Consider the following 11,449-nt stretch of genomic DNA (forward strand, 5'->3'; position numbering starts at 1 on the left):
GGGCGGGGTGTGCCCCTGACCGCGGCTTTCCCTGTGAGGCGAGCGAGCCCCGCCTCCGTCACAGTTCTCAGGCAGCCCGTGTTCTGGTCTCCGAAGCCTGTGTCAGCCTCAGGCGTGCCTGCCGACGCCGCCCAGCCAACTGGCCAGCGGCCTGGGTGGGCCCGCGCCCACCCCTCGCTGCCCTGGCTGTGCAGGGGCCGTGTTCAGCCCGACTCCTTCCCTCCTCCTGCGGCCGCTGTGTGTCTGTCGAACTAGGTTATTGCTTTTCTCTGAGTAGCTGGTCTTCGCCTGTTTCCTCCTGGAAACTGGCCTACTTTGAGGTTGGCCTTGCTAGGTGAGCACACCTGCTACACCCCGGGGAAAATCGGGCAGTGCCGGGTGACCCTGCCGCACACATGCCTCTGAGGCCCCATCTGCCCGCAGCCACCCCTTCAGCAAATGTGTTCACTTTTAGCATCAAAGGTCGGACTCCTTGTAGAGTGGTACACCCAGACCATCCCGTGGTCGTCGCCAGGAGGTGGTCAGAAGTCATAGGGGGCTGATGGGGGCAGCTGCTCCCCAGTGTCCCGATGACAGCGATCCGAGAGAAAGCCAGTCTCCTGGGTTAGCAGAGCTGGGACTGGCACAGCCCCCAAGCAGACCTCACAGCAAATGCGTGAGGCCTCCCGGAGGCCAGCAAACCCGAGTCCCACAGCATTTTCTGGGGCAGGTGATGAGGACAACTCTAAACTCGCCACGAGGCATCTTGGGCAGGGCCTGGCTGGCAGGAGAAGGGGCTCTGGGGCCCAGGATCCCATGGAGAGCTGACGGAAGGCCCTCCCCGCCCTGGACGCTGCCTGTTGGAGGCCGAGCAGGCGTCCTGTCTGGCTGGTCCTGTTGGAGTCTCCGCAGGGGGTGGGGACACTGTCCCCTCTTGGTTTCCCACATTTGGGTCTGCAGCAAAGCCTCAGAGAGTTCTTCTGGGGACGACCACCCAGCCGTGATGAGGATGTCCCATGACATTGGCGGGGGGGGTCCCCTGGCTTTTGCATTGCTCTTCCCACCCTCATTTGTGGGGTGCGGCTTCTGCACCAGGAAGCAGGGCTCCTCTCCTTGGAAAATGAGACAGGCCACGTCCGTGACTTGCAGGAAGATGGGCTCATGGACCCTCACCGGTCACAGCCGCATCCTTCCGCGTTGGCTCTGAGCACAGCAGGGAGGGGGGAAGGGGAACTGGCTCCCCAAGCTGGGGGTCCCCACACTTCCTCCTAGCTGCTCTCCTCCGCTGGGCTGGGACTTCCACGTATCCCTCCTGTGACTTGCTGGAAGTGCCTGGGAGAGGTCGCCGAAGGCCCCCTCCCCCAGATCCCTTGGCTGACAAGGCCGGGATTCCCACGTCCATCCTTGGCGATACCGAGAGGGCTTGTGTGGCCCCGAGGAACGGGGGAGCCTCCGTGGGGCACGCGGACCAGAGCTCCCCGTGGACCGGATGGCCGTGAAGGGTGGACGATCCATGTTCAGTTCCAGCCTGGGCTAGGGCGGGGCTGAGGACGCAGGGTCCCCCGTGTAATAATTCTCCCCGATGACGGTTACGTAGCCCCTTCCAGAAGGAGCCGCCAGAGCAGCCCGACCTGTACCCATCCCTTCATGGGGAAACCGAGTCAGCCACCACGGCCCGGCTGACATCCTTCGGGCAGACGAGGCCTCAGCTCTGGGATAGCACAGCTCAGACACTTTCTTCATCATCCGCCCTGCGATAACGGCCACATTAATATTCAAATTTTACTAACAAACAAACAAACAAACAAAACAGGGAGAGAGAGTGCGCGAGCTGATTGTTTCATTGTGGTCCGTCTTGGCGAAGAGGCTGGGAATCACCATCTAACAGGAAATGACGAATAATTAATGCCTGGAGACGAAGGTGCCCCCGTCTAAGTGCTGGGTTTCGGCCCCTGTGCCCACCGCACCCCCAGCCCGACTCCTCTCTCTTCCAGCTGCGCCCAAAGCGGGAACACGCGTCGGAACAGCCACCAGCGGAAGGTCAACCAGCAGGAGGAGAGCTGCCAGAACTTGACGGACTTCACCCCCGCCCGGGTGCCCAGCAGCCTGGACATCTTCACGGCCTATAATGAGACCCTGCAGTGCTCCCACGAGTGTGTCCGGGCGTCCGTGCCCATGTACACCGACGAGACGCTACACCCGACAGCCGAGTACAAATCCACGTTTAACGGGAACCGGTAAGCTCGGGCATGGGCCAGACCCTGACGTCCCAGCATCGTCACCGGGCGCTGTTGACCTGGGGGGGGGGGGCACCTTCCTGGGTCCTTAGGGGCCCGAACGAGTGCACACGGCTGGCCTGGCGGAAGGAGGGGGCGGGGTGGACGGAAGGAGGTGTGTCACCAGCCAGAGACAGAACCCGTGGAGGCCGCGGTCGCCTCTAGGCCGCACCCTCGGAGAGCTGACGGAAGGCCCTCCCCGCCCTGGACGCTGCCTGTTGGAGGCCGAGCAGGCGTCCTGTCTGGCTGGTCCTGTTGGAGGCCGAGCAGGCGTCCTGTCCGGCTGGTCCTGGGCCTCCGATACCAACGCGCTCCCCGTCCGTCTCTCCGAACGCCCATCAGGAAGATGTCAGCGGCGCATCTCAGGAACTATCAAATACCAGCCAGAGTCCTGGTTATTAAATGCTCCTTTTTATTAATCATGGGTAATCCTTCAAAGAAGACATGGCCCTGAAACCATCCCTGGGAACATTTAAGAAACCCTCGAGTCAGCTTCCGAGGGTTTATCTGGAATTAGATGAAAATATCAATAAGCTATTTTTTTTTAAGGCAGCATACACATATGCACCATTTTGTAAATTTAAAAGAGAAATTCTCCAACCCCCTAAACATCTTAGGAGGAAGCGAATAGGAAACCAGGAGGACCCCAGGGACCCCCGTCAGTGGCAGTAGTAGCGCGAGGGGGGAATGCCCGAGGGGCCCAGAAGCGTTCCTCCCAGAACCAGGGTCGAGGAGACTCAGGGTGACGTTCAGCTGTGGTGCCCATGGTTAATGAGCCGTCCTCCGGGCCGTCATCCTGGCCGTGAGAACGGGGGGCCTTCCTTAACCACACCCCCCACCTCATCTCCACGTTGGTCTCCGAATTATTCCCTGGGATGCTTCCCTCCCAGCTCGGGAGGGTGGACAGCAGGGACTCAGGACTGTCCTTCCGGCCCGTGCTGCCTTGACTGTCACGTCTCGGGAGCTCCTGGTGGCATCCCAGGCTTCCAGAAGGCCCGGGGCACAGAGAATTGGCGAAAGGTTTTCCAACCATTTCACGGAGGCGCGTGTGTCGGTTTGGACGTGAATCCTGGCCAACCAGTGCTTCAGTTTGGGGGAAGCGGGTGGAAGGCTGAGCGGTCACATGGCCGTTCCCCCCTGGTGCCCCTCTGGCCCATCCAGGGGCAAGGTGGGCACCGGCAGCGCCCTTAGACCTGGCTCGGAAGCATTGGGTGGAACGGGTTCTTGCTTTTTGGCCTAAGGCAATGCTCTGTTGGCTCTCCCTGGCCTTTGGACGTGGTAGCTTAGGTCTCAAAAGTGACAAACCCCAAGAGACCCATTTCAGGAGTCAGGCCCCGCCCACTCCATGGTGGGCGCGCAGCAAAGCAGGCGGGATCCCTGCCCTGGGAGGGGGACACCCCAAGCTTTCTGCTTGTCCCGCCAATTAAAACACTGAGATCTGGAATACCAGCTTCCTTCCGCCCACGGTCCCTCAGGCTCCGTGTCCTCCAAGGCCTTCCGGGGTGCACGTGGGTGTTTGCGGGCCGCAGGAGAGGGTCCCCTGCCCGCCGAAGGCCAGTGGGTCGGGGCCGAGCATTACCTTTCTGGGTTCTTCCCAGCTCAAGAGGCCAGGGTTGGGCGGCAGCGCCAGCCGGCCCGCCGGTCAGCTGCTCCGCAGATGCGCACGCGAGCCTGACTTTCTGTTTGCCACAGACCCTCCTCCTCTGATCGGCACCTTATTCCTGTGGCCTTTGTGTCTGAGAAATGGTTTGAAATCTCCTGCTGACTGGCCGAAGTCTTGTTTACCTCCTGGGGGCAGGGCAGACGCCACGTGTCTGTATCATGGTACGTACCTCTCCTTACGGACATCGATTGAATTTTTTTTCCCCTCTTTGCTTCCCCTCCCTCACCCCTCCCCCTCCCCCCGCGTCCACGCTGGGACAGCTGGGAGCCCTTCTGGACACGGCAGGGCAGGGGGAATTCCGATGGTGTTGCCACCCCGAGGGCAAGCCTGGGGGGCTGGGCTTGTGGTCTCTCTGCTGTACTTGTTAGAAATAACCCCCATGGAGGCAGGACAGACACCCAGGAACGGCGGCACCGCCCCAGCCCCGGGGAAGGCCCCAGCCCGGGTGGCCGGCTGCCAGGGAAACCCGGGGAGACCCGGGAGGGGGCTATGTGGGCGGGCATCACCCCCGCGTCGGACGTCTGTACATCGGGGTAGGGGATGCGAAGTCGAATGAAAGTACAATTTTGGAATATAAAAATAAGAGATTGGAAGGGAAATGATAAAGGAAGAGTCGAGGCATCTACTAATTTGAAGCCAGGGACCGGCACCAAAACAGGATGAATTTTCCACGCTCTGCTGGATAGGAACATTTGGTTTGCTTTCAGTGATATTAACTTTAATGCTAACGTTAAATTGCTTTCTTCTGCACCGAGAGTCCAGAACACTCGGGCTGCTGGGGGAGAAAGCGTCTGCCCCCAGGACGGCGCGCGGTCTGCGCGCAGTCGGTACAGGCAGCCCGGGCTCTGGGCTCTGCGTTTGTTTTCCTTTTGGACGTGGGTTTTCTCAGGATCTTTGTTTTCGTCTCCTCCGCGGACGCGCTGTGACGTCACATCCCTTCCCTGAGAAGGGAGCCCAGTTTCTAGGCTGCGTTATCGGTATTTGAAAATACGGCTTCTTCCTTCTGCCCGCCTTCTCACGCAGGAGTTGTCGTCGGGGTGGGGGGGGTGGGAGGTGTTTCCTGGCAGCCCCCGTGTGCCCCTCGGGGGCTGGGCCCGCCGCGCAGAGCCAGGGCTGGAGGAGCCCACGGCTTTCGGAAACAGGAGCGAACGGGTCAGTCCTCACCCAGCGCTAATGAAGCAGGTGTCGGCTCCAAATCAAATCTCCAGCCCTCGCTTCCGGTCCTGAAGCCAAAATGACCTGCTTAGCGTGACATTCCGCCATCCGGCCAAGAAATGTGATTAGAGGAGAACAGAAAGCACTCCTCGCTCCCCTGACAAAAGGCCTCCGTGGAGACCCTGCAGGCAAGTTAGGTGAGACCTGACGGGTCCGACAATGCAGGGGTCAGAGCCTTTGTCTGCCTCAGCGTGACTCACCTCACTAAGGCAGGGCAGAGTTCCCTGGGCAGTTCTAGCCCTGCTAGCAAGGAGGAGCTTCTCACTAGCTGCCCAGTTCCCGCCGGCCCAGAGAACCCTCTGCAGGGGGGCCCAGGACCGCCAGCATCCCTGTTAGGACTTTTAAAATGTGTAACCACACAAGACACTGATCTGGCCCTGCATATCGCAGCCTCCGCTCCCTTCCTTCAAGAGCTCAGGCTCCTGGCCTGGAGGCGGGCACGCCCTTCGCTCCAGGGTGCAGGGGCTGGGGTGAGGGGGCAGGTTCCCTAACGTAGACTTTCCCTAATGGGCACTTAAGAAGACCTCTTTACATCTGGGGACTCCTACCGTCCTCCCAGGAACGCGGCTTTACAGAGGGGAAACTGAGGCACGAAGCCATTAAGTGACTTGCCTGAGGTCAGGTTGCTCGGGTCAGTCCAAGGTGGCCTGGCTCTGCCCATTGTCAGAGAGCCACCACCCCGCCCCCGCGCTATGCCTCTGTGCCCTGCGCCATCCCCAGCCTCGTCCCGGGCAGGACGAGAGTCGGTGGTAGCCGGAGGTAAGTTTTCCCCAGTCCACTGGCATCCTGGGATGTTCAGCTCAAGTCTGCAGAGCAGGAGACCAGCTCCCACGCACCCCACAGCCTGAGCCACCAACCCCTTCAGCCACACTCTGGAACTAGGAGCCGCAGCCCGGCCTAAAACAAAAGAAAAGAAAATAGTAAGAAAGAGCTTTTATGGAGCCCTCTGCTGCAGAAAGGTTTCCTGTTCCAGTTCTCTCCTCTAGCGACACAGGGCATTGGAGGACCCCACTCTGTCGGTGGGCACTCCCCGTCCGCCACTGGGACCACGTTCCTCTCAGGGTGTCTGCGCCCCACCTACCAGGTTGTCCAAGGAGTGGTCTCAGGACCACCTCCGTTCGCAGGAGGGGACACAGCTGCCCCCGAAGATCTTGGCCCCCTCCCTGGGGCTGCCAGGTGGGCCGTCTGGGAGCTGAGGAGATGCAGCAGGACCGCCGGAGTCCCGCAGGTGCAGCCGCCACAGCTGGGAGCGCTGGTCCTGTTCCCACAGACGCGGACCGGGAGGGCTCCGCACAGTCTCGTTAGCCTTGGATAAATGCTCGCAGGTTCCTTCACCGCGTGCCGGACAGACCGTTCATCACGCCCTGCGAGGGAAGCCTTTGGATTCTAAGTATCCCTGATTCTTGCAATTAATGCCTGGACAGCAGCATCGAGCGGGGAAAGGCCAGGAAGACGGCTCAGGTGTACTAGGTACTCATTGTCCCTTCAATAAATACCAATTAATACGAAAACATTTAATTAAGGTTGAAGAGCCAGCGGAGGTGTTTGTCTCGTGGATGGCTGCTGAGTCTCTCCAAATGCACGTTGAACGATGACAGAGGACACTGTTGCCACGTCATCCTGTCTGCTCACGCTGACCCCACGCACATGGGGGGACCCGGAGTGGCCACGTTCGTTGCCCTAGGGGCAGGGAGCTGGCGGTGCCTGCGTTCCCGGACACCGGCTCCCGAACCTGAGCAGACGTCCACCCGGTCTCCCTGATCCGGCCTCTGTCGTCGGTTCCGGCAAATTCCTGCCGCAGACCACCTCCACAGGGGCACCCCGTCGCGCTGACTTTCCCGCACACCCAGGACAAGGGGCTGAGGACACGCGTCTGCCATTGGCTCTCGGGCTAATTTCCTGTCATTTTTCATGCAACAGGTAAGCTCCTGAAAACCTCATTAGTGTTCAGATCTTTGCATTGGCCGAGGCCACTTTATTCCCAAGAGCCCGAAAAGTAATAAAAGTTCTCGCGTCTGAAGCCAGTAAGAAATAAATCATGTGTTATTATTATTTTCAAAAACACACTGAAGACATAACTAATAAAAACCGAGAAAAACACCTGAGCCTTCCCGCTTTGTTCTAAAAAAAAAACCACATTAACGGAATACCCAAGCTTTCGCAACTCAGAGGATCGCCGTGTTCAAAGCGACATGCAGAGCGCGTCACCGACCCATCTGTCTCAGCTGAGCACCAGCCACAAAGGAAACCTGGTGGCGAAGTAGCCCCTTCAGGACGCAGGACATTGACTGCAGTCCCTGGCTTTGGGGAGCTCTTGCCACAGGCTATTGTCTGTTCTGCAAAAGCAGACGCTGATCTTAGAGCCTGGGACGCGTGTGGTCTGCAGCCGGTGGGGCCCAGGCGAGCCCAGGATCTCCTTCCAGGCAGCAGAGGGCACTAGTTTCTCCAGAGTCGGAACTCATCCCAGGTCCCCGTCTCTCAGACCACTTGGCAACACACAGCTCCCCTTTCTGGCGGGGACCAGGTGTGTATGCCTGCGCCATGTTTCTCCAGCCAGGTCTGGGGGGGAGCACTCGCTCCTTTGCTTCTCTGGTCCCTCTCAGGGTTAGCGCCCCACCGAGAGGTTCATACACCGAGCCTTGGGAACAGAAAGACGCAAGCCCTCCCATGAGCTGGGTGTAAGTAGCAGGAACGTTGGGCAGACGTGGAAAGTGGCCGCGGGTAGCCCTGTGCCCCTGCTCCTGGCCTGAAGGGGTGATGCGGCCCTGGCCACAGCCCCTTGCAGAGAAGCGCTCCGCCTCTGCCAGAGTCAGCATGGCTCTCCAGGGCACAGCGTGGGAGCCGTCTCCCTGCTCCTCTCCCTCTGCCTCTTTCATCCTGGGTACAGGATGGAACTTTGGGTACAGGCAGATGCCCGTAGGTCTGGAAGAGGCTCCATCCCCGGGCAGTGCGAGGGCCCCTCCGCCAGTCCTCAGATGTGGCCGTCCTAACCCACCTGCGGGCAGCACCTGGAGGTCGTCAGTCTCAGGGGCCAAGGACAAGGCGACCTCCGCACGGACGCCTCTTCCCCAAGCGGCGTCCAGTACCGATGGCCCACTCCGGACAAGGCACAAGCTGGAGCCTGGGCAGACCTAGCAGACAGCCATGACCCCTGCGAGGACACGTGGGCATGCACACACGCGAGGAGAGCCCACCTGGCTCATCCTGTGCCTGCGGAGTCCCACAACAGCACGCTCCAGGATGAACGGAGATCGCATTTAGCAAAGCAGGGGGTGTGTGGGAAGGCCTCCCCAGAGAGGTGACCGTCTGCGGACCCTCGAAGGACATGGAGCCTGGAGGCGGAGGGATGCCAGGCGAGGAGGCAGGACCTTGTCCCGGGTCAGAAGCGCTGAAGACGCCCACTGGGACAGTGACCACATAAACCTCGAACAGAAAACCACTCACGAGATGGCGGGCGCGAGAGACGGGTCGAGGCAGCTCCTGCCGCCTCCGTCGGTGTGGAGACCGTCAGAATAAAGGAGGGGACAGCAGCCTGGTGACCGTCCTCGCAGGAAACCTCCCTTCCTGAGGGGACAGCCGTCTGACCGGTGCACCAACCCAGGACCCTCTGCTGGCGAAGGAGGGGGCGCTGCTTCCCCCAGACAGGGTCCTGGGCCGCCCGACCTGGGCTGGCAGTCACCAGGCACAGGCTTCTCTGTCCCCGTATATTTTTTATGTATATTTTTTAACTTTTAGAATGGCGGTAACCTGTAACGGACATGAGGTGGACCGTTGTCCCCGTTCTGAGCGGTGCGGTCCGCTGGCATCAGGCCCCTTCGCGACGTCGGGCATCCCTCGCCCGTCTCCAGAACTCCCTCCTCGTCCCAAACCGGAACTCAGCCCCCATGACACGCGCCCCGCGCCCCTCCCCCGCCCCGTGGCGCCCCTTCTCCTCCCAGGCTCTCTGCGCTTGGCTGCTCGCGTGGGTGGGCTCGGGGGGCACTTGTCTCCACGTTTTTTAGCTTTCCAAAAATCAGAGTGAGGACAGACATCCAGGAGGGACAGTTCTCTCCGTTTCCATAGCTTCGTTTTTTACCACCCCCGCCCCGCCCCGCCCCGCCCCATCCTGGAAAGCCGCGGTGAGCAGGGGCAGGGCTCCGTTGGAGTAAAGCTGCCGCGGGCGGTCTCGGCACCCGGGTTCTTTACAGGGGGGGGACACCCCGCCCACAGCAGAGCACACGGTGCCGTGGGAGATGCGCGGACGCTCCGCGTCGGGGCGGGCTAAGTGTGTCCTGTGCAGTACAGGGGACGGTGAGGAGGCAGCGGGGGCCCCGCCTTGTTGTCCAGGCCAGGGGGGTTCCCAGAGAGGAGACGAGCCCCCTCGCCCCCGACCCGGTGGAGGAGACCGTCCTGGTGCGGACGGTGCAGGAGTGTGTGTTTCCGGGGGGCTCCGCCGGTGACTAGGACAGGGCCAGTCTGGCCACGGTGCCCGGAGCCGCAGTGGACACCCCAGAGCTCCAGCCCGTGGCTTCTGGCTTTCATGTCAGAATGGGTGTCACCTGCCTGGTTGTCCCACCGGCGTGGGGGAGGGGCAGCATCCTCCCATTGTGTACCGTTGGGAGGGTTCTCGCGTCCCGTAGTTGTGGGCTGCAGGGGCTCCCAGTGACAGCAGAGAGAGACCGCGCCCCGTCCTTCCAGCAAGAGACCCTCCGGGCTGAGCCATGGCGTGTTGCCACACCCCTAGCCATGCCCAGAAAGGCCACAGCTCTCTGTCGGGGAGATGCTGACCTCAGGGGTCCGTCACCAAGGCAGGAAGACTCTGGGGTTCCTATCATCCGACCTCTGCTGGGCTAGGGAAGGGCCGCTCTTCTTCGCAGTCAGCCGACTTGGCTTGTGAGCACGAGGGACGCACCCCTTTCCCTCTTCAGCAAGATCATCCCTTGGGGATCCCCCGGGTTGGTTTTTCTGATGCGATCCATTCATCTCTCCGAGTCCTGGCCTCAGGGAGCCTCCAGCTGACCAGAGGGTTGAAGGGGACCCCATGGCTTCCTGCCATCCAGGAATGGGGTGGGTGTCCCCTCTGCTCCTGGTGGGTCAGAGCTGGAAAGGGAGTCAGCAGTGGTGCTGGATGCCTCAGTCCGCTGCAGGCTTGGGGGTCAGGGCCCCCTCAGCAGAGTGAGTGCACGGGTGGTCCCAGACCCAGCTCCTCCATCTGTGACTGATTAGCACAAGGTCCGGGGACTCCCAGCAGGCGCTCCAGTCCCCAGTGCCCAGGGCAGGAGACCCCGCCCTCTGCGAGCCAGCAAGCAGCCTGGGGCTCGGTGGGTCGCGGAGGCTTAGAGGGGCCGAAGACACTCATCCTGCCCCCCGCTCCCTGCTAGCTAATCTTTTCTTGTTTTCTTTCCACACAGGATTCCGTTGGTGAACCTGTAAAAAAAAATTTAAAAAAAAAATTTAAAAAATTTAAAAAAATTAAACACACACACACACACACACACACACAGACAAAACCTAATCTAGACTCTCTACGGGGAGGGTCCCCATGCCTACCGCTTCAGTTTGCCGGTGGGGAGCTCAAAGAGCAGGACGCTATAGGCCAAATATATTTTTATAAAAATGCTCACGCCTATGGGGGAACTGCCTTCTGCCAGAGTTGTCTTTGGAGGACAGAGAAGAAAAGCAAGAAAGCAGCGGCAGACGGAGAAGAAAGGCCAACAGGAAGCTCCTGGAGCCTGGGATTTGGACTGATTCTGAACCTTTGCCAATAATACCATTATGTGCCATGTAGTGACCCGAAGGACTTGGTGACCGCAGCGAAGCCAAGTGAACCACGTGTAGAAACCTGACCGCAACAGGGGGCGGGAATCTTCCAATAGAGTCGCTATTTCTGGTTAATATACATATATAAATATTAAATACACCAGACACACACACACACACTTTTTTTGTACTGTAGCAATTTTTGAAGACCTTCAATGTTCCTTTTTAAAAAAAAAAATGTTATCGGTTCCAGAACCTGGTTTATTTACCATGCTTAGTATGAACAGAATAAACTGCTGTTTTCTACTTTGGCAACATATCACACACACAGGCACACGCACACGCGGGCCCACACGCGTGCGCACACGCACACACGCATAGAGACGCCGACACTGGAAACGCGGTTCCACGAGTGAGCATACCCCCTCCGGCGACCCGGCCTCCCGTTGCCGCCCGTCCCCGGGGACAGCCGGGACCGCGCAGACTGACCCCTCCCAACACCCTACCTTGGCTGGTATCTGGTGAGTGGCTCTAGATGCAGGCTTTCTTGTCTCAGGCCAGAGTCGAGAATGCCATG

The 11,449-nt window shown here is 59.9% G+C and overlaps 1 protein-coding gene across 1 annotated transcript in view; it reads left to right on the forward strand.

Annotated features, from left to right (window-relative positions):
* AJAP1 (adherens junctions associated protein 1) overlaps positions 1 to 4,114 on the forward strand; it is a 102,940-nt gene extending 98,826 nt beyond the window's left edge. The window contains exons 4-5 of the mRNA XM_004768703.2: positions 1,974 to 2,216; positions 3,948 to 4,114. Of these exons, the coding sequence (XP_004768760.1) occupies positions 1,974 to 2,216; positions 3,948 to 4,020 (316 nt within the window). The 3' untranslated portion in view covers positions 4,021 to 4,114. The remainder of the gene's footprint in view (positions 1 to 1,973; positions 2,217 to 3,947) is intronic.
* Positions 4,115 to 11,449: the final 7,335 nt, after the last annotated feature.

Source organism: Mustela putorius, unplaced genomic scaffold (genome assembly GCF_011764305.1).
Source record: "Mustela putorius furo isolate JIRA1106 unplaced genomic scaffold, ASM1176430v1.1 tig00003853_pilon_pilon_pilon, whole genome shotgun sequence".
Lineage (NCBI taxonomy): Eukaryota > Metazoa > Chordata > Mammalia > Carnivora > Mustelidae > Mustela > Mustela putorius.